We start from the raw sequence: 19,236 nt of genomic DNA, 5'->3' as shown, positions 1-19,236 counted from the left end.
GCTAGCCAGGACCCTAAGACGTTGGTCCAGAAACCCCAAGAGGGCAAGCCTGGAGGAGGGTCTGCTGGACCGGCAGAGTGAGGAGAGGAGGCAACCTTGAACCCGGGACCAAGAAGATGGCCCCCAGGATGCTGAAGCCGTCTGGGCAAAGGCATAGAGGGCAGCTGCTGGTCAGAACGGCTGGAGCTCGAACCCCAAGCAAGGAGTAAGAGGCAGGCAGGATTGGGTCTGCCCAAGGAGTCAGACACCCTCTCCCCAAAGCCAAGGAGGCAGCAGTGTGGTGGGCGGTGGAGAGGAGCCAGGCGCCAGGCTGGGGACCCAGGTCTCTCCAGGCACCCGGGGTGGGGACAACAGGAAAGTGGGAGAGGTGTGGAGATGGCACCCAGTTGATCCTGGGGCCTGTCCTCATCCCTCCCGAACCCCACGCAGGCTCAAGGTCACCTCGGCTAACATCCGCCAGCTACAGGTGTATCCCTCAGAGGACTACCAGGAGCTGATGGTCACGATCCCCCTGGACATGGTGGCCGGCTTCAACACGTGAGTGTCCCCTCTGCCAGGTGCGGGCCCACGCCCTCCCCCATGCGGCGAGAGGAGCAAATGCAAAGGCCCTGAGGCAGGGGCATGCTTGCCTTGCTCAAGCATGGCAAACCGAAGGGAGGGATAGGGAGGGGACAGCGGGAGACTAGCTCGGGCGATGGCCAAGGCCAGCTCAGACACGGCCTCGCGGGCCATGGTGAGGACTTGGCTCTACCAAGTGAGGCAGATGGGAGCCACAGAGGGCTCTGAGCAGCAGGGGATGCAACAAGTCTTCACGCCTCTGGCTGCTGAGGGGCAGGAAGCCATCCAGAAGCTGGTGGAGCGAGCCAGGGGGAGGTGGTGTCGGCTTAGGCCCGGCTGGGGTGGGCAGAAGTGCTTGGGTCCTGGGTATGTTTGGGACGCTGGTGGAGACAACAGGATTTTCTGGTGAGTTGAATGGAGAGAGACAGCGTGTGTCAGGCATGACTGCAAGGCTTTTGCCTGCATGACTGGCAGAATCCAGGAGTGGCCAGAGACCACGGCAGGGGAGGCTGCAAGCGAAGCGGGTTTGGGAGACACTCCCAGCTCAGGGTGCTGCTTGCCGAGCTGGAGAAGCCAGCAGGACAGCCGAGCAGGGGTCTAGCTATTGGCTTGGAAGCTACGGGGCTCCAGAAGGGACGTGGACCAGGGGAGGACCCCAAACTGGGGTTTGGGACGTGCTGGGACGTGCCGGGGGAGGAGCAGCAAGCAACCAGGAGACCGACTGAGGAGTCTGGCAAGGAAGCTGGCAGACAGAGGCGGGCAGCAGGTGCTCTCCAGCGCCGGCTGCGGTGTGCTCACGTCCCTCTGTCCCCGCCCCAGGCCCTTGATCAAGACTATCGTGCAGATGCACATGGAGACCGAGGCCCAAGCCGTCATCCAAGTGCAGGCCAGCAAGGGGACCCCCACCCGCCTCATCGTTAGCGACTGCTCCAGTAGCCACAGGAGCCTGCGCATCAGCCTGCTCAACAAGTGAGTCCGCCGTGCCGGGCAGGGACACCAGGCCGTGGTCTCACACATTTACAGATGGAGGGCACTGAGGCCCAGAGAAAGAAAGGACTTTTCCCTTCTGGTCCTAGATCTGGGGCCCATTCTCAGGCATCTATGGTGCCTAAGGAAGTCCAAGACCCCAGGGGTGGGAAGCAATGGTGGGGTTCAGGCAGGTGCCAGGGGGCACATTTAGAGGAAGGCCGGAGCCGCAAACCCTGCCCCTCCCCAACCCCCACCCCCCGCCCGGCGAGCTTGGGTGGAGCCACGGGGCAGGGGACAGGGCTCTGGAGTCGGGCACATGCAGCTTCTTTGCTGACCATCTGGGTGATGCTGGACAGGACACCTCCCCAGGTCGCACCTTCCTCATTGGCAAAGGGCAGGCAGCAGTGGAGGATTAGCGTGGGCAACAGTGAGTGGGCTGTGCCTGTCTCACTGCCCCCCGGCAGGAAGATGGGGAGAAGTGCCCGCTCCCGTCACCCCAGTATCAGCACAGATTTCCATGGCAACACCCAGCGCGGGATCCCCGAGCACTCCCTGCCCCGTCCATACCCGACTCAGGGCCGACTCCCAGCCCTACCGCCAATGGCTCGCGACCCTGAGCACGCTCCTTCCTCCCTGGCCTCCATCTCCCCTCTGTAGACAGGGGCAGGAGCGATCCTCTCTGGTCCTTCCTAACCCTCGCACCCCCTCTTCTCCCGAAGACTCTCCTTCCTGGTCAACCCCTTAGCGAAAAAGGTCACGGACCTCCTGATGCCAGCCCTGCCGGATATGGTGAGAGAGGAGGTGAGTGAACTCAGGGCCGCTGTGGCCGGTGCAGACTGCGCCCTCTGTGGGGAAGGGGCGGAACTGCAAGCTGGTGCCACAGGACTGGCGGCTCCGCAGCGAAGAGCCACAGATGGAGCCATCCACAAGGGCAGATGGTTGAGGTCAAGCTTGCTTTGCAGGGTTGCTGCAAGATTTATTTGGTTTATTTGAAAGGCAGAGAGTCACAGAAAGAAGGGGAGACAGAAATCTTCTATCCGCTGGTTCACCCCCCAGATGGCCACAATGGCCAGGGCTGTGCCAGACCAAAGCCAGGAGCCAGGAGCTTCATCTGGGTGTCCCACGTGGGTGCAGGGGCCCAAGCACTTGGGCCATCGTCTGCTTTCCCAGGCACATTAGCAGTAGCTGGCTCAGAAATGGAATAGCCAGGCCTCGAACCGGCGCCCATGTAAGATGCCGGCGTCACAGGTGGTAGTTTAAGCTGCTGAGTCACAGTGCCGGCCCCTAAATTTATTTTTGAATTGTTCATGTGAGAGAGGGAGAGCTAGTGCCCTCCCATTCCCTGGAAGCCAGGAACTCAATCCAGCTCTCCCACGTGGGTGGCAGGAACTCGATTCCACTTGAGCACCCAGGGTCAGCTGGCGACAGCTGGGCAGCAGCACGCTCGCGATCAGGACTCCCAGAGTCAACACAGCAAACAACGTGGCAGCACTGAGTGTGTTGACTCCTGATGATGGCTGGGTCTAGCACCCAGCTCAGAAGTTCCCGAAAGTTTAACAAGTGGCCCTGGAAAATGAGCGCGACCTGAGTGTAGCACTGTCTCTGTCTCACACCACGCTGGCTGGGCCCTTTTAAGGGCTGTCGCCCATCCTGGCGTGAGGAAGCAGGTGCACCTCACTGTATTTGCCTCTTTTTTAAAAAAGACTTATTTTTTATTTATTTGAAAGCCAGAGTTACAGAGAGATGTAGAGCCAGAGAGAGAGCAAGAGAGAGAGAGAGAGAGAGAGAGAGGTAATCCATCTGCTGGTTCACTCCCCAGATGGCCACAATGGCAGGATCTGTGCCCATTGGAAGCCAAGAGCTTATTCCTGGTCTCCCATGCAGGTGCAGGGGTCAAAGCACTTGGGCTGTCTTCCACTGCTTTCCCAGGCCATAGCAGAGAGCTGGATAGAAAGTGGAGGAGCCGAGACTCGAACTGGCACCCGTGTGGGATGGCGGCATTGCAGGCCAAGGCTTTAACCCACTGTGCCACAGTGCCGGCCCTATATTTGCCTCTTACAGGACACAGTGAACTGAGAGCTTGCAGGTTGGAGTCCCCCACGCTGGCCGATGACATGCTCACAGCAGTGGGCCACCCTCCTCGGGCCTGTCGCCCAGTTACGCCGGGGCCTTGCCAAATCGAAAAGATGAGACAATAGCAAACGACTGGGGAGAAATGCCCATGGCCCAGCTGCTTTAATCCGCAGCTGTTCTGTCTGCTGTGTGGCTTTCCACTCTGTGTGCCAATTTTCAGGTGGCTGCACCACGTCTCAGCCCGGGAGTGCTGGCTGTGCCTATGCCACCACTCAGTATTCTCAATTATTGCGAGGGCTGCTGCACACGGAATGACTTACTAAGCTGCTCCCAGGAGTTTTATTGAGTTAAACAACCCAAGTTTCCACTTTTCTCCAGATTGTCTCCCTCACCTCCGAGACAAATCCAATAAAACATTCTGCCTCTGTTTGTGAAACTAAGCACCACGCGGACAACACAGAGTCGTGCGCTTGGTTTTTTATGAAGTCAGGGTTCAGGTTTTTCAACTGCTGTTTCTGCACTAGTAAAGCTTACGAGTGTGACATTCCGTCAGAGGCAACACTGTTGTTCTAACAGAATAGCTACGTATTCAAAGACCAGGCCACAGTAAGTGAATCATCAAAACTAATGAGATTTGCAGAGGTTGACTTAAGAGGCGATACTGATGCGGTCCTGTGCAAGCTGCCTGCTCCAGGACCGGTCAGAAGAGGGTGAGGAGAGATGGCGGGGAGGGATGAATGAATGCGTGGGACCAGAGCTGTGACAGCGGTGGGCTTGTTAGCATTGGAGTTTCGAGACCCCCGCCTGTTAGCAAAAGCCCGTATCTGGGGAGTTTTCAAAAAGGAATCTGAAAGGGAGTAATTTTCTAAACTCGGGCTTTACTTGTATATTTTTCTTTGAAGAATTTTATTTTTCTATTTAAAGATGGGAATTCATTTTTAAGATTTATTTTATTTATTTGAAAGGCAGAGTGACAGAGAGATAGGATCTTCCATCCGCTGCTTCACTTCCCAAATGGCTGCAACAGCCAGAGCTGGGCCAATCCGAAGCCAGGAGCCAGGGGCTTCTTCTAGGTCTCCCACGTGGGTGCAGGGGCCTGGTACTGTGGTCCCATGGCCGAGGGACTCGAGCATTGAGTGTCCTTCCTAGCGGGACAGGCAACACGGGGGCTGTGCTGTGTGTGCGGGAGGTGTAGCAGCCCCGCTGGCCTCCGCCCACTGGCCAGGCACCCCCCAAGCTGCGGCAACTATCAACGTCCCCAGAAACTTCCACGTGTCTCCCCACCTGCTGGGAGCCCACGGCAATCTGAGGAAGCACGTGCTGGGTGGGCGAAGGGCACTTGGGGGCCAGAACTGCCCCGAGGGGCACAGAGATGGTTCCAGAGCCTGGGGGCTGGCTTGCTGGCCTCTGCCCGGAGGCTGCAGGTGGCGGGCACGTGACCTGGACTCCGCCCAGACTCAGGGAGGGCCTGAGCAGGCTCTCCAGTTCCCTCAGGGAGAACGTGAAGTTCCGTGAGCAGGACCGAGGGGATGAGGGGGGGAACCGGCTGGGCACAGAGCAACGGACGAACCATCGCGGAAGGCCCCAGGGAGCAGCAGGGATGGCGAGGGTGTGGATCCGCCATGAGTCCTCCAGTCCCTACGCGCAAGCCTGGCTGGCTGGGTCAGGGCCGCAGGACACGGGAGGGTGGGCACCGCGGGCTGGGCTCTGGCCTTGCTGACATGGCCCCTGCCCTTGCACTGCTGCAGCTGTGTCCCGTGATCGAGGCGGCCTTCGATGACATGTATGCGGACCTCCTGCGCCTGGTGACAGGTGCGTGCCCTTCTCTCTCTCTCTCTCTCTCTCTCTCTCTCTCCCACCTCGTCCACACCCTACCTCCACCCAGCAGAGGCCTCCCCGGCCAGGCCTGAGCAGCAACTAGGGCTGCAGCTGACCCCTGCCCAGGACGAGCAGGCAGAAATTTGCCACAGCTGTGACTCCACAAGCCCCTTCCGTGTGCAAGGTTCTGGGTGAGGCCAGCAGGTGCTCCAGATGAAGCCAGGTTCAAACCCCAGCTCTGCCACCAATTCCCTCCTTGGCTTCGGGAAAGTTACGCCACCTCCTTAGCTTCAGTTTCCTCATCTCTAAGATGGGGCTTCTACATCTCTACCTCTTAGAATTATTGGTGAGAATTAAAGTCTAGGGGAAAGTTCCAAGCACAAAGCAAGTGCTCTGCCTGTCTTAGAGAATGACTGACAAACGAGTGATGGATGGACAGATAGACGGACAGATGGATGGATGGATGAGTGGATGACAAGTAGATGGATGGGTGGATGGATGATAGTGACCACTGCACGCTATTAGGAAAGAGAGAACAAGGAAAGAGAGGAGGCGTGAGCCCAAGAAAGAGGTCCTTTCTCCCTCCTGAGGGCAGCAGAGATGGGGGGACAGTGGCTCCCGCCACCTCAGAAATCTGCCCGACTTAGACTTCTCAGAGCGGAAACTGCCCAGGATGAAGAAAAGTCTGCCACCTACTGATCTGGGGTCTGAAGAGGCGCATTCAAAGGGCCAACAGGAGCAGCGGGGTGGGAGCTGGGAGATGCGCACAGGGTGCACCTGCTGTGGCCAAGCCCTGGGCCCGGTGTTACAGACAAGGGCTCACTGGCTCGGCTAACAATCTGTGAAGCAGCCGTCACCCGCCTCCCATGAGAGGACACAGAAGCTCAGTTAAGTCACATGTCCAGGCTCCCAGAGGGCATGAGTGATGCGGGGAGGCGTGACCCAGATCCTCCTGGCTCCAGGCGCTGTCACTCGGATTTTGGGTCCGCAAGAATTGTGGTGCAAAAATTCCCCAAACCCTCAATTGTAAGAGGAGGAAACAGACTCAGAGGCCAAGACACCAGCAAAAGCCACTGGGGCTGAACGTGAAGCGCGTCTGGCTCCTCTCCTCTGCTCTTCCCAGGCGCCCCTGCCCCCAGCTCAGCCATTCACAGCAGGGGAGGGGTTGCAGAGGAGACGCCAGCGCCACCTGGTGGCCAAGCAGGGACTCCCAGACCCAGACCTAGCCACCCCCACCCCCCACCCCACCCCGCCCAGCGCCGCCCCCCACCCTCACGGAACCGTCCTCTCCCCGAGCAGCGCCGGTGGCACTCAACCCTGGGAGCCTGCAGTTTGACCTTCTGTCTCCCGCCATCGACGGTGATGTCATCCAGTTCAACCTGGTGGTGAGTGTCCCAGGACCGCGGGAGACAAGTGGGGACACCCGGCCCCTCTTGGCCACCTGAGTGTGCTCTCCTCCTGTGTGCACACTGGGTGGCTGTGCGTACCTGGTGACGTGAGCTCCGGGTGCAGGCGCGTCACTCAGCACCACACAGACCCAAGCTTCCCTCCCAGCCCCACGACCTGCTGGCTCTGTGACCTTGGGCAGTTTCTTCACCTCTCTGAGCCTCCGTCTCCCACGTCTGTAAAGTATAAATAATAATGATCGCTGAGGAGCGAATGGGATGAGCTCACACAGGGCCTGGCACACAGGAAGCACCGCTGTCGCTCCCCCTCTTCACGGAGGAACGACACAGGACCCTGCGCTGTTCTTTTGTCTGCTCGGCCCTTCCCGGGTTTGCTGCTGGTCCTTCCCGGGTTGGCTACCGTCCCTTCCACCTCCATGGAAGGGCGGTGCCCCCTGCCACTTTCCCCACTTCCACGGGGGAGCGGCACACCGCCGGCCGGCTCTCTCCGGGGCTGCTCAGATGTTATCCGGATGTTCCCCTTAGATGTTCCTGGTGCATGTTGTCTCTCTCCTCCTTTATAGTCCTCTTCCACCAATCCCAACTCTGCTACCCACACGCCGAGTACGCTGCTCTCCTCCAATCAGGAACAGGATCAGCTCCTGCAGGTTACTGGTTGAACTGGAGGCAGCTGTGTAAAAGTTGTTTCTCCTCTCAAGCGCCATATTGTGGGGGAGCAGATGCATAGAATAAGTCTTAATTCCAGTAACTTAGTCTAGTCCGAGTTGCTCCCCACAGTTCCCCCTTTCTTTTTATTTTTGGCATTGATACGCGCCTGTCTTCGGTGCCCCACGGCACACACTCTGCTCTGCTTGCTAGAGTTGCCCACAGGTGCTTACAAGCCCTACCAATCAGGCAAACCGAATCCGGGTCCTCTCTTTGCCATGTTGTGAGGAGGTTTTTAGGCGCTGATGCATGCCTGTGTTCGGTGCCCTGCAGCGCATGCTCTGCTCTGCTAGAACTGCCTGCAGGTGCTTACAAGCCCTACCAATCAGGCAAACCGAATCCAAGCCTTCTCATTGCCGTATTGTGGGGAGACTTATTGATGTTGATTCGTGCCTATCTTCAGTGACCTGCAGCTCATACTCTGCTCGAGCTGCCTGCTGGTGCTTATCGCCTAATCAGGCAGACCAAATCCAAGCCCTCTCATTGCCGTGTTGTGGGGAGACTTATTTTTCTCTATTTCTCTATCTCCAGGCATTCCTATTTCTCTTATTTTACTTCTATCTGCCAGCATTCCTATTTCTCTCATTTTACTTCTATACTTCTGTTTCTCTTATCCCCGCGGCTTCCCGGCGACCGCCCCGAGGAGGCTTTCCGGCTCTGCGCCGCTTCAGCCCGCGCTTCTCTTATCTGCGCGGCTTCCCGGCTTCGCGCGCGCTCCGCGGTCTCTGTGCCCTTCGCGCCCGCACCATGGCCTCTGCGCCAGCCCCGCGTTCCCTATCCACTCAAGCCCCGGGCGCTCCCTCTGCGCTCAGCGACTTCCGCGAATCACGGCCTAGGCTCATGTTTCCACTTCTCGGTTGGTTTAGTTTTCAGTCTAAGTTCCCCGGGCTAACCTGGCGAAATCCAACCTAGCTTACGTCTCCACTCCCGGTTTGGCTTCCCATCTTTTGCTCCCCGGGCTAATCGGACGGATTCCAACCTAGCTTACATCTCCGCCTCTGGTTTTAGATTTTCGCCTTTTGTTCCCCGGGCTGACTTGACGAATCCCAAGCTAGCTTACGTCTCCGCTTCGGCCTGCCCCCGCGGCTTCATTTTCCCTAACATATTTTTCTCTACCTGGTATGTTTCCTAACTTTTCTTCCAACAATATTCCCCTCTCATTTCTCCTGGCTTCTCCCCACAGTCTGTATCCAAGTCTAAGTTTCTTCTAGCTTTCACTTTCACTTTCAACCTTAGAGATTTCTCTCAGCTTCCCCCCGTAGTCCGTATCCGAGTCTATGTTTCTTCTGGCTTTCACTTTCGCTTTCAATCCTAACTTCTTCCGGCACTTTTTCCGTCCGGCTTTTCCCTAGGCTCTCTCTAATCTCTCTCTCCGGTATTTTCCCACTTCTTCCCGCTTCTTCCCTCCTAGGTTTCCTATCTGAGTCACAGCACCATTATGTCGCTCCCTCTCTTCGTGCAGGAATGACACTAAACCCTGCCTAGGTTTCCTATCCGAGTCACGGCACCATTATGTCGCTCCCCCTCTTTGCGGAGGAATGACACTAAACCCTGCCTAGGTTTCCTATCCGAGTCACGGCACCATTATGTCTCCTAGGCTTCCTATCTGAGTCACGGCACCATTATGTCGCTCCCCCTCTTCACGGAGGAACGACACTAGACCCTGCGTTGTTCTTTTGTCTGCTTGGCCCTTCCCGGGTTGGCTACCGTCCCTTCCACCTCCGTGGAAGGGCGGTGCCCCCTGCCACTTTCCCCACTTCCACGGGGGAGCGGCACACCACCGGCCGGCTCTCTCGGGGGCTGCTCAGATGTTCCTCAGGTGTTCCTGGTGCATGTTGTCTCTCTCCTCCTTTATAGTCCTCTTCCACCAATCCCAACTCTGCTACCCACACGCCGAGCATGCTGCTCTCCTCCAATCAGGAGCAGGATCAGCTCCTGCAGGTTACTGGTCGAACTGGAGGCAGCTGTGTAAAAGTTGTTTACTCCTCTCCCAGCGCCATATTGTGGGAGAGCAGATGCATAGAATAAGTCTTAATTCCAGTAACTTAGTCTAGTCCGAGTTGCTCCCCACACGCTGCGTATCTGCCCACTCTGCGTGACACACGGGCCACACACGCCTGCTGGGCTGGGCTGTGCACAGAGCCAGGCCAGACAGGGCCGTGTGGACCCGGGACCAGTCTCCATGGGCCCTGGGGGAATGGCAGCATGGAAATCCCCACCCGTTCTGCTGCAGCTCCAAATTAGCCCTTCACCAGGTATCATCGAACCAGAAGTGCGAAATGAGATATGTGGGTTAAAAAGTGTAAGATCAGGGGCCGACACGCGGCCCGACATCCGAGACGCCGCCATTCCACCCAGAGCACCTGAATTTGCTGCTCGGCTCCCGCTCCTGACTCCCGCTTCTTCCTGCTCGTGCAGCCCTGGGAGGCAGTGGGGAGGGCTCACGTAGTTGGACCCCTGCCACCCACGCGGGAGACTGGACTGAGTTTCCTGTTCCCAGATTCAACCCAGCAGGCATTTGGGGAGTAAACCAGAGGATGGGAGCTTGCTTGCTCGCTCAAATAAATAATAAAAAATATTTTTAAAATAAATAAAAAGCCAGGACTGATCTGAGAGATGCATAGCAGGCACCTGAGATAACTCACTGCCTACAGCAAGGTACTGAGCTTCCCGGCAACAAGTGCAAGAGGGGAAACAGGTGGGATGGCTCCATTTCCCCCTAGGTTGCTACTGGGCGAGCTGCACTTGGAGTTCTCAGCCCTGCTCTGTGTCACCTCAGGCCAGCCTGGTGAACTCGGAAGGGAAGGTGAGCAAGTGGTTCAACGGCTCTGCAGGTTTCCTGACCGTGCCCACCCTGGACAGCATCCCCGTCCGCCTCATCGTGAAGTACGACCTGGTGAACGCCGCCGTGGCGTCCTTGCTCCCACCGGAGGAGTTCCTGGTCCTGCTGGACTACGTGGTGAGCCCGGGCGTGGGGCAGAGGATGGGGCCACCTTAGCTGCGTCGTCGGACGTCCTGAACCACGGGGAGGCAGGGACAGGAGTCCTGTCAGGCCCCACTCCAGTGTTGCGGTCATGGGTTACTCCCTCCGCTCCCAGACCCCTGCCCCACCCCCCACCCCCACGTCTGACGCTAAAGCTGACCACCACCCACCCTCCCCCATCACACCCAGCCTGGTGCCCATCCTCTGGAAGCCCACGCTCCTGTTCCCTGCGCAGACACTGGGCCTGTGTAGCCATGGCACCTTAGATACCCAGTCTCCCGGGACAGCAGTCAGGCACTGCTCACCGCCATGGGACCTGGGGCAGACATCACCCATCCGGCAGGGCCCCCTTCCCCACTGAGCCTGGACTGCGACCCAGCCTCTGATTCCCTAGGAACCCAGCACAGCAGCAGCTGGAGTGCACCATGGCCTCCAGAGCAACTGATGGGGGACAGGCTGGCCCAGCACTGGGGGAGGGCTCAGCTCACAGACGACAGAGAGGGGGAGGGGCCTGGGGGGAATGGGGCGGGGTCACCCCCACCATAGTCAACATCCGACATACTCAGGGGAGCAGGGAGCTGCCTGCAGACCCATAGCTGCCAACAGCCCCCAGTCTGCAGGCCAGCGGGGACCCCCCAGCACAGAAGCTGACCCTGGCTGGTTTCCGCCCATGAGACAGCCTCGCTGGGTTCTGCATGCTCCTTCCCCGCTCCCTCCAACCCTTGCAGCTGACCTGGTCCCGCTCATTCTGCCCGCAGCTCCCCAAGCTGGCCCGCCAGCTGAAGTCAAGCATCAGTGCCTTCAATGCAAAGGTTGGTCCCTCCGCGGGCCCCTGGGGCATGGACTGTGGAGGGGGCATAGACTCTCTTCCCTCCCACCACCGCAGGATGCAAAGCAGGCCCCCAGCTCCACGGAGAGCTCAGCCCGGCCAGGCAGGTGGACCCGCATCAAGTCATCAAACATAGTATTTCCATTCCAAGTGCAGTGACAGAGGACGGAGGGCGAGGGGAGCGCTCCTGGGCCCTGACGCGGGCTGGGAGGAGAGCGGGGCTGCCCCCAGGGAGCCCAAGACCCCATGCTGCCAGGCGGTGACAGCACTGGCAAGAAGAACCAGGTGGCTGGAGGCAGACAGGGAGGAGGGCAGGGGCCGGGCCGCAGGGGCGGCGTGGGCCCTGGGAGATGCTTGGGAGGCCACGTGGGGCCTGCTGTCCTTCCAGGCTGCGAGTCAGCTGGAGGCCACGCAGATGGTGAAGATCCGAACTCAGAAGAGCCCTGAGATCCTGCTGAGCCAGGACGAGGCCAGGGTGGCCCAAGTGATCCAGCTGGAGGTGTTTGCCACCGAGAAAGCCCACCACCCACTCTTCACCCTGGGCATCGTGAGTTCCATCATCTGGGACCTTGGCAGCAGCCTGGGGACCCTCCTGTTCCCTGCTCTTGTTCACCCCTCTTGCTCTGCTAAACACAGAGCTCAGGGCGGCAGGTGACTCAGCAGTTTCAGGGGCCCAGCCCGGACCCTGTGAGTTCAAACAAAAGGAATTGTGTCAGGTCAGAGAACTGAAAAGTCCAGCAGGTGGACTTCAGGCATCGCTGGAGCCAGGTGCTGCACAATGTCATCCTCACTCCTTCTCCCTGTCCGGCCTCTTGGATTTTACTCTGTGCTACCATCCTCCCCAGGCAGGCTGGCCGCTCCTGGAAGGGCCCCAAGTGACATCAATTCCAAATCCTAAAATCTAGGGGATCCAGCAGGATGAACCTCTCTTTTCCCACAGTTCCAGCTAAAGTCTCAGGGCTGACTTCCCATTGGGTGAGCTTGGGTCATGGGCCCATGCCTGAAGCAATCTGTATGGCCAGGAAATGAAATATGTAAATTTTCTGAGCTGGGGCATGCGCGCGTGCACTGGTGGTGGGGGGACCGGCATGCAAACCACACAGCAGGGGGGCGGGGGCGGGGAACTTCTCCGCTGCCTTCGTCAGGAACCCCAGCAGTGCAGATGTCAGCTTCCACTGGGTGGAACCCGGGGGTGCGGAGTGAGGGTGGACACGCCTGGGAGGGGAGCACTGTACACAGAGCCCCTCATGGCCACACTCAGCAGCCGCCCCTGGAGGGGCCCAAGGGCAGCACCTGCTGAGTCCACTAGGGACGAGGCGGGGCCCACGGGCAGACCAGGCTGTGTGCACGGCAGCTGGCTGCCGGCAGGGGCCAGCGTCCGCCTGCCCATCCAGTCTTGCTCTGTGCAGCAGTGCAGGCTGTCCCCACACCATTTCAGGGGATGCCTTTCACACCAGCAGCCCCCACAACAGGCCCACGCTGCCATCTGCTGGACAGGGAGTGGGTACAAGTACTATCCCACTCAACAGACAGGGAAGTGAGGCTCCAGAGGCCAGGCCCTTTCCGAAGGTCACAAAGTGGCTGAGATTCAGACCACGTCAGTTGGACCCCAGAGCCCCTCACCCCGCACCTGATGCACCCTCTTAGACGGGCCGCGGGCCTCTCTTGCTGCAGGAAGCCTTTTCGGAAGCTCTGTTTTACAACAGTGGGGACCGATTTGTGCTCAGCTTTAAAGGAATTAGGTAAACGTGTAAATCCCCACGAAGACTGATGGACAGCTGGGTGGGTGAATGGAGGGATGCATGGATGGATAGACAAGGGACTGGTGGGGGATGGACGGATGGACGCACTGGGGATGGATGTGTGGATGCGTGGGTGGATGGGTGGGTGGATGGGCAGATGGGGGTGGACAGATGGGTGGGTGGATGATGGATGGAACTTCAAGGGGCCATGCTTGTGGGCATCTTACCCTGCAGTTCTGACCGGATCCACCTGATGAATTCGGGCATTCAGCTGTTCAATGTGAGTATTTAACCAACTGTGCCTGGGGGCACGGTAGGGAGGGGGCCCCAGAAGGGCCCATTCCGAAGGGACCTCCTCCAGGCTTTGCTTTGAACAAGGTCCCTGCAGGAATCCGTCCCCTCCCCCTACCCCCAGCATTGCCAGCCAACATCAGGCTCCTAGCCGGGCACACACTGAGCACCTGCTGTGCGTCAGGCACATGGAGAACACACGGCGGCTCGCTCGCCTTCTTCCCATGAGCCCAAGGCCGCTCTGCTCCCCACCCCATCTTGCTCAGGTGGCCTCACCTCGTCACTTGTGCCCCTGGTCCTCAGTTTCCCCATCTGAGTCGCACTGACCCAGAATCCTGTCCCCTGCCATGGTTTCCGGTCTTTAGGTTTTTGTCTTGCCTTCTGAATTTTTTAACCCATATTTTAAAATGAGACACTTCTGTGTGAAGATCGGGGCTCGAGACTTCCCTTGAGAAGTCAGGAGCTCAGGCGACCACGGGCAGGCCGGGCTGGGGCAGAGCAGCGGAGCCCCAACCCCACTCCCAACCCCGCCCCTGGCGGGGGGGCTGCACGTGTGCCCTGCCCACCCTGCGACCAGCCTGGGGTTCCAGCATCTCCACCAACTGCCCTCGCCTCGGGAGGAGCCGTGCCCACAGGGGGCTGGGGAGGCCTGGGGCGCTTGGCCCGGGTCCTGGAGCCCCTTCTCTCTCACAGCCCGAGCTCCTGAAAGACGTCGTCACTGACATCCTGGCCGCTGTGCTGCTGCCGACCCAGAACGGTGCGTCCTCCGCCATTGGCCCCCGCGTCTGCCCCGCGCGTGCGCCCGGCCGTCCCCTCCCCGCGCCTCGCTGTACCTCTCGGGCCTGCATCTCCACCTGGGGCCCTTTCCATCCATTTCCACTCGTCCTACAGAGCCCGGTCAAATTCTGCTTCCCAGTCACCCGTCTATCTGGACATGCCCTCTCCCGCTCTGACCTCCCAGTCCAATTCCCTCATTGGTGCCAGCAGTGCCGTCGGTAAAGAGTAGCCAGGCAGTGCCCAGGGAGGAGGCAGAGGTGTGAACGGACAGATAGAACACACCCCAGGCAGACCTGGGTGCAGCCCTGCTCCCCTCTCGCTGGCTGTCTGGCCTTGGACAGACTCTCTAGTCCTGAGCCTCAGCTTGTCCATCTGCAAACTGGGAAGAAAAGAGGCCGTTCGCTGGAGGCAGACAGGGGACCTCTGGAAGGGGCTGAGCGGGTGCCCAGCGTTTCTCAGCCACTGTCGCTTGTGTGACGAGCAGAGCAAGCCCACGAGGAGGTGGGGCTGCTCTGAGCCCCAGGCCCCGGGGCTGAGGAGGGTCGCTCACCTGTACCAGCCTCGCCTTTTTCATCTCTTTATCGGAACAGGGGCTCTCCGAGCACAGAATCCCCTGCTGTGGCCCACGGGAGCCAGGGAGGGCTCTTGACAGGAGTGTGCGAGGATGTGCGAGGCGTGCATGCCTGGCAAGCAGCCAGGGCTGTGCTGGGGCAAGGGGTGGGGAGATGAGGTTGGATGGACGCTGGGGCCACCAACAAGTGACCGTCCACTGCGCACGCGCAAGCTGCCCGGGCCAGCACCAGGCCACCCGCCTCAGCCCCTGCCCTGCTGTTTCAGGCAAATTAAGACCTGGGCTCACGATGTCCATGATGAAGGCCTTGGGATTCCCAGAAGTCGTGTGGTCTCTGACCAAGGTGAGTGGCAGCTGGGCGGGCACAGCTGCGGCTGGGGTGGGTCCGGCCCTGACAGCTGTCACTCAGGGGAAGCCGGGACAAGTCCCTCCCCTCCACACACACACACACACACACACACACCTCCTCTGCAAGCCAGGAGGTTGCCACACCCTGGGGGATGACCCCCTAGCCCCACTCGTCATTCACTCACGTGGGTATCACTTTCCTGAGGGCCTACTGCGTGCCAGGCCTGCCTCTGCACAGAACTGAACAAACAGGAAACAGCCCTGCCTTCACAGTGGTAGGGTAGACACGGGTACCAGGAGCTCAGCTGGCCTGGGCTCCACAGGCCGCACGGCAGCCTGAGGGGAGTGACAAAGGCCTCTGGGAGGAGGTGAGGGAGTGAGCCTGGTGGCCACCTGGGGCAAGCGCAGAGGTACACAGCAGGTGTTCCAGAAATCCCTGTCCAGCGAACGACTCACCCTGGCACCCCCAGTGCTCCCCTCAACACAGGGGAAGCGGCATCCTGCTCAGGCCTCACACGGCTCCCACCCCACACAGTGGGTCCTGTCGTGATCCCCACTTTACACATGGAGGAACTGAGGCCAGAGATGGCAAAGCCCATTGCCCACGTCACACACCCAGCACGTGCCCGGAGAGCCAATGGCAGCGAGGTGCCCTCCGTCAGCAGACATGTCTGAGCACCTACTGTGCGCAGGCGCAGACTGCAGCAGTGAGCACAACAGACCAGACAGCCTGCCCGCTTAGAGTTTCTAGTTTTACTCTAGACGGGGAGAGATCCAACCTGGCCCAGCCCTGGCTACTGTAGCCGTCCAGAAAATGAGTCAGTGGATGGAAGACCTCTCTCTCTCTCTCTCTCTCTCTCTCTCTCTCTCTCTCTCTCTCCTCTATACATAACTCTGACTTTCAAATAAATAACCACATATTTAAAAAAAAAAAAAAAAAGACCAGAATTATTGGCGATTAAGAAAACCCACGGAGGGCAAGCAATTCGGCAATGCAGCTAAGACGCTGCCTGGACACCTTCGCCCCACGGCAGAGGGCGTGGCTCCAAGTCCCAGCGCTGCTTGCCATTCCAGCCCCCTGCGATGAGCTCCCTGGGAGGCAGCGCTGACAGCTCAGGGAGCTGGGTCTGCCACTCATACGGGAGACCCCGATGGAGTCTGGACTCCCACCTACAGCCTGGCCCAGCTCCAACTGTTGCAGGCAATTAGGGATCTCTGTCTCTCTCTCTCCCTCTCTCTCTCTTTCTCTCTTTCTTTCTCTATCTCTCTGCCTTTCAAATGAAATTCTCTACAGTAAAATCCACAGGTGAATGGCCTACCCCCTCCCATGGCCACAGTGCCCAAGTTCCGGCCAGGCAGGCACTTCGGATGAAAGGGCTCCGCTGCCCAGCGTCCTGGCTCGCGCCTTCATCCTCAGCGAGCATACGGGGGTCTCTCTAGGACGTCGTCTGGTTTAAAGTCTAGTGGGGGAGCGACCAGGAGCACAGATGTGAGGCAGGGCAAGGCGCTGGAGGACGAGCCAGAGGCAGAAGCCAGGTCGTGAGCATGCAGGCTGCGGGGCACGGGCCGTGAGACTCCCTCAGCCTGTGGCAGCTGGGAGGGCCGCAGTTAAACGCTGAGGGACTCTAGGGCAAGCCGGGCCCGGATAAAACCCCGCTGCCTGGGAGGCAATGGACCCAGCCAGGAATCCGCATCTTACAAAACTTCCGGGCGAATTTGGTGACGGCGGGCGGGCGCGGGGATCCCACCCGCTGCAGATGGAGGCTTTACCCGTGCACCGTTGGCCCCTGCGCTGCGCTGCTGCCCGCATGCACACCCTCCTCCTTCAGCCTTCCAAGAATGAGTGACTTCAAGGTCATGACTCCCTGAATGCCAGCGGTCACATTGTGGAACAAAACCAGCTCCAAATCCAACAAAGCAGGAAGCTAAAAAATAATAATCATAATAACTCGTTTGTCTTTTTCTCCCCGTTCCAGAACGCCCTCGTGGTCACCCCGGTCTCCTGGTAGAAGCTGCCCTGTGTGGCCTGGGGAAGGCTGGGTCCCTGCTGGGTGTGCAGACGCAGGCTCCGGAGCCCGCCCCCTCTGCAGGCAATAAACTCTCTCTGTGCCATCTGCCTCCGGACTACATCTTTGTCCAAGCAACGGCGTCACCGCCCTGGGAGGCTCGGGGATTAGCCATCTCCACCTCATCTGGGCTGGGCCACGTCTGACCTAGGCTCAGTCCCGACCCCTCCCCCATGCTTCCAGAGTCAGATCACTTCTTCCCGCCCTCCGTGTCGGCCTCAAGAGCGTCTGTGTTGTGCAGGAGATGTGGGTCTTGTTGACCTTGGCAGTGTGGTGGCCCCAGGGCTCTGAACCACAGAGGCAAATGACCCAGCCTGGCCCTCGGTGCTTCCAGACCCCGCCGCGTGGCTTCCCTGTGGGCCTCAGTTTCCTTCCCTTGGAACGGGGGGCATCGTAGCTCCCACGTTTCCGGGCTGTGGGGCACAGACAGTGTCACCGCCCGCACTGTTCCCTGGCCTCCGGGGTGTGGGGCCCTCCCCACCCACACAGTGCGCCACTCGCAGTGGCTCCTCAGTTTCCCTATCCAGGTTCAGAACACGGGCCCCTGTACTCCAAGCTGCAGGCACCCAGTGCCCAGGGCCCTTCAGTGACACGAGGGGGCCCCAGAGGAAGACGTGGGGGCGGGTGTTTCGGAAAAAGGCGTCTCTCAGATTCAGAGCACACACGAGATGCCAGCCAGGAGGCAGCGGGGAGGAGCTTCTATCCGCAAGACCCGGCTCAGGCCAGAGGGACTTGGAAGCGGCGGGGTGGGGGCCAGGACAAGGCCCTGCACCAGTGTCAGGCTAAGGACTGGGTGGCACATCCCTCCTCACTGGTTTTCTGCATCTTGTCCCCCAGGGCTGTCCTAACCCCTCACACTGGAAGCGAAAAAGTCCATCTTACCTCTGGCCACCTTGGGGAGGTGCCCTGGAGCTGTGCAAGGATCTGTGGGGCCGGGGGCTTCTGAGGGGTCCAGCGGAAGGAGCAGGACCTCCCGGCCTCGGTCCCACCTGGTCCCATAGAGAGATCTCTGTCCCACACATGTGACCCTGTGGGAGTGAGCCGCTCTGCGACCTCGACCTTGCTGGGACGCGGGGTCCTAAAAGCTTTGGCCGTGGATCCCCGGGGGGGCTAACCAACCACGCCCTCTGGGGCTTCCTGGGGCAGGGAACAACCCTGGGTTTCCGCCCACCCTGGCTCACACCGCCCACAGTGGGAGTGGCCAGCAGGACTGCGCCAGGTGCCCACAGTGACAGCTGCTTCTCCTCCCACTCCCCTGCCAGTGTCCTGGGATCCGCTCCAGCGTCCTGGTGTCGGGGCTTGTTTCTGGGGGCCCAAACCCTGCTCCTCCCGGGCACCGCCTGGGCGATTCAGCAACCTCCAGGACCTACGGCACAGCCTCTGCGCTCAGCACCTGGACAGAGCTCTGCCAGCTCGGCCCCATGCCCACGCCCCACACCACAGCCCCCGAATCCCTGCTCCTCGTGCGGTCGCCATCTCCCAAGAGAAGGAGAGGGACTTTTCTCCTGGGCCAGCCTCCTTCTGAGCCGGGCCGCAAACCTCTGCTCCCCTGGGAGTCTCGGAGCAAAGAGAAAGCAGCGGTGACGTGGCATAAAGTTCCCCTCCCCCCACAAATGATGACCCTCGTCACACCACAGCCAGGCCTGGGCCGGGCGGCCGGGCCTCGCCCACCATGCCTGAGCCTCGCACCAATTCCACAGCGGGACATGCACCCAGTTTTCCTCCAATAACAATAACACCAAGCCCTGTTCCCGAAGGGCTGCTCAGGTGCCAGCAGGGGCTACTCTCGTCCTGCAGGGTTAGCGTCCCATTTTACACAGATGAATGGAGGCTCGCAGGGCTTTATGAACAGAATGTCTCCCAGGAAACCCCGGCAGAGAGCGGGCGGGGAAGTGAACAGGGAGCAAGGAGGCCAGCGTTTGCAGGGAGGGAGCCCTCCAAGTTTCCCTTCAGTCCGGCGCCTCCCAGGCCCCTCTCTGCCCGAGCAGCGGGAGATGGCGCTGGGCCGTAATGCTGAGATCTGCTCAGCAGAGACGAGGGTGACGCGCCAGCCCTTACAGCATCCTCCGGCCCAGCGAGTCCACAGCGTCCGACTCTGGG

At 59.7% G+C, this 19,236-nt stretch overlaps 1 protein-coding gene across 1 annotated transcript in view; it reads left to right on the top strand.

Annotated features, from left to right (window-relative positions):
- BPIFB1 (BPI fold containing family B member 1) overlaps positions 1 to 17,180 on the top strand; it is a 30,661-nt gene extending 13,481 nt beyond the window's left edge. Inside the window, exons 4-16 of the mRNA XM_051845083.2 lie at positions 430 to 537; positions 1,378 to 1,527; positions 2,247 to 2,328; positions 5,349 to 5,412; positions 6,718 to 6,803; positions 10,309 to 10,488; positions 11,271 to 11,324; positions 11,730 to 11,888; positions 13,016 to 13,083; positions 13,318 to 13,363; positions 14,068 to 14,131; positions 14,989 to 15,065; positions 17,047 to 17,180. Coding sequence (XP_051701043.2) covers positions 430 to 537; positions 1,378 to 1,527; positions 2,247 to 2,328; positions 5,349 to 5,412; positions 6,718 to 6,803; positions 10,309 to 10,488; positions 11,271 to 11,324; positions 11,730 to 11,888; positions 13,016 to 13,083; positions 13,318 to 13,363; positions 14,068 to 14,131; positions 14,989 to 15,065; positions 17,047 to 17,079 — 1,171 coding nt within the window. The 3' untranslated portion in view covers positions 17,080 to 17,180. The remainder of the gene's footprint in view (positions 1 to 429; positions 538 to 1,377; positions 1,528 to 2,246; positions 2,329 to 5,348; positions 5,413 to 6,717; positions 6,804 to 10,308; positions 10,489 to 11,270; positions 11,325 to 11,729; positions 11,889 to 13,015; positions 13,084 to 13,317; positions 13,364 to 14,067; positions 14,132 to 14,988; positions 15,066 to 17,046) is intronic.
- Positions 17,181 to 19,236: the final 2,056 nt, after the last annotated feature.

The sequence above is a fragment of the Oryctolagus cuniculus genome, chromosome 11, assembly GCF_964237555.1.
Source record: "Oryctolagus cuniculus chromosome 11, mOryCun1.1, whole genome shotgun sequence".
Classification (NCBI taxonomy): domain Eukaryota; kingdom Metazoa; phylum Chordata; class Mammalia; order Lagomorpha; family Leporidae; genus Oryctolagus; species Oryctolagus cuniculus.
The sequence above is the reverse complement of the archived record's forward strand: the minus strand, read 5'-3'. Positions and strand labels throughout refer to the sequence as shown.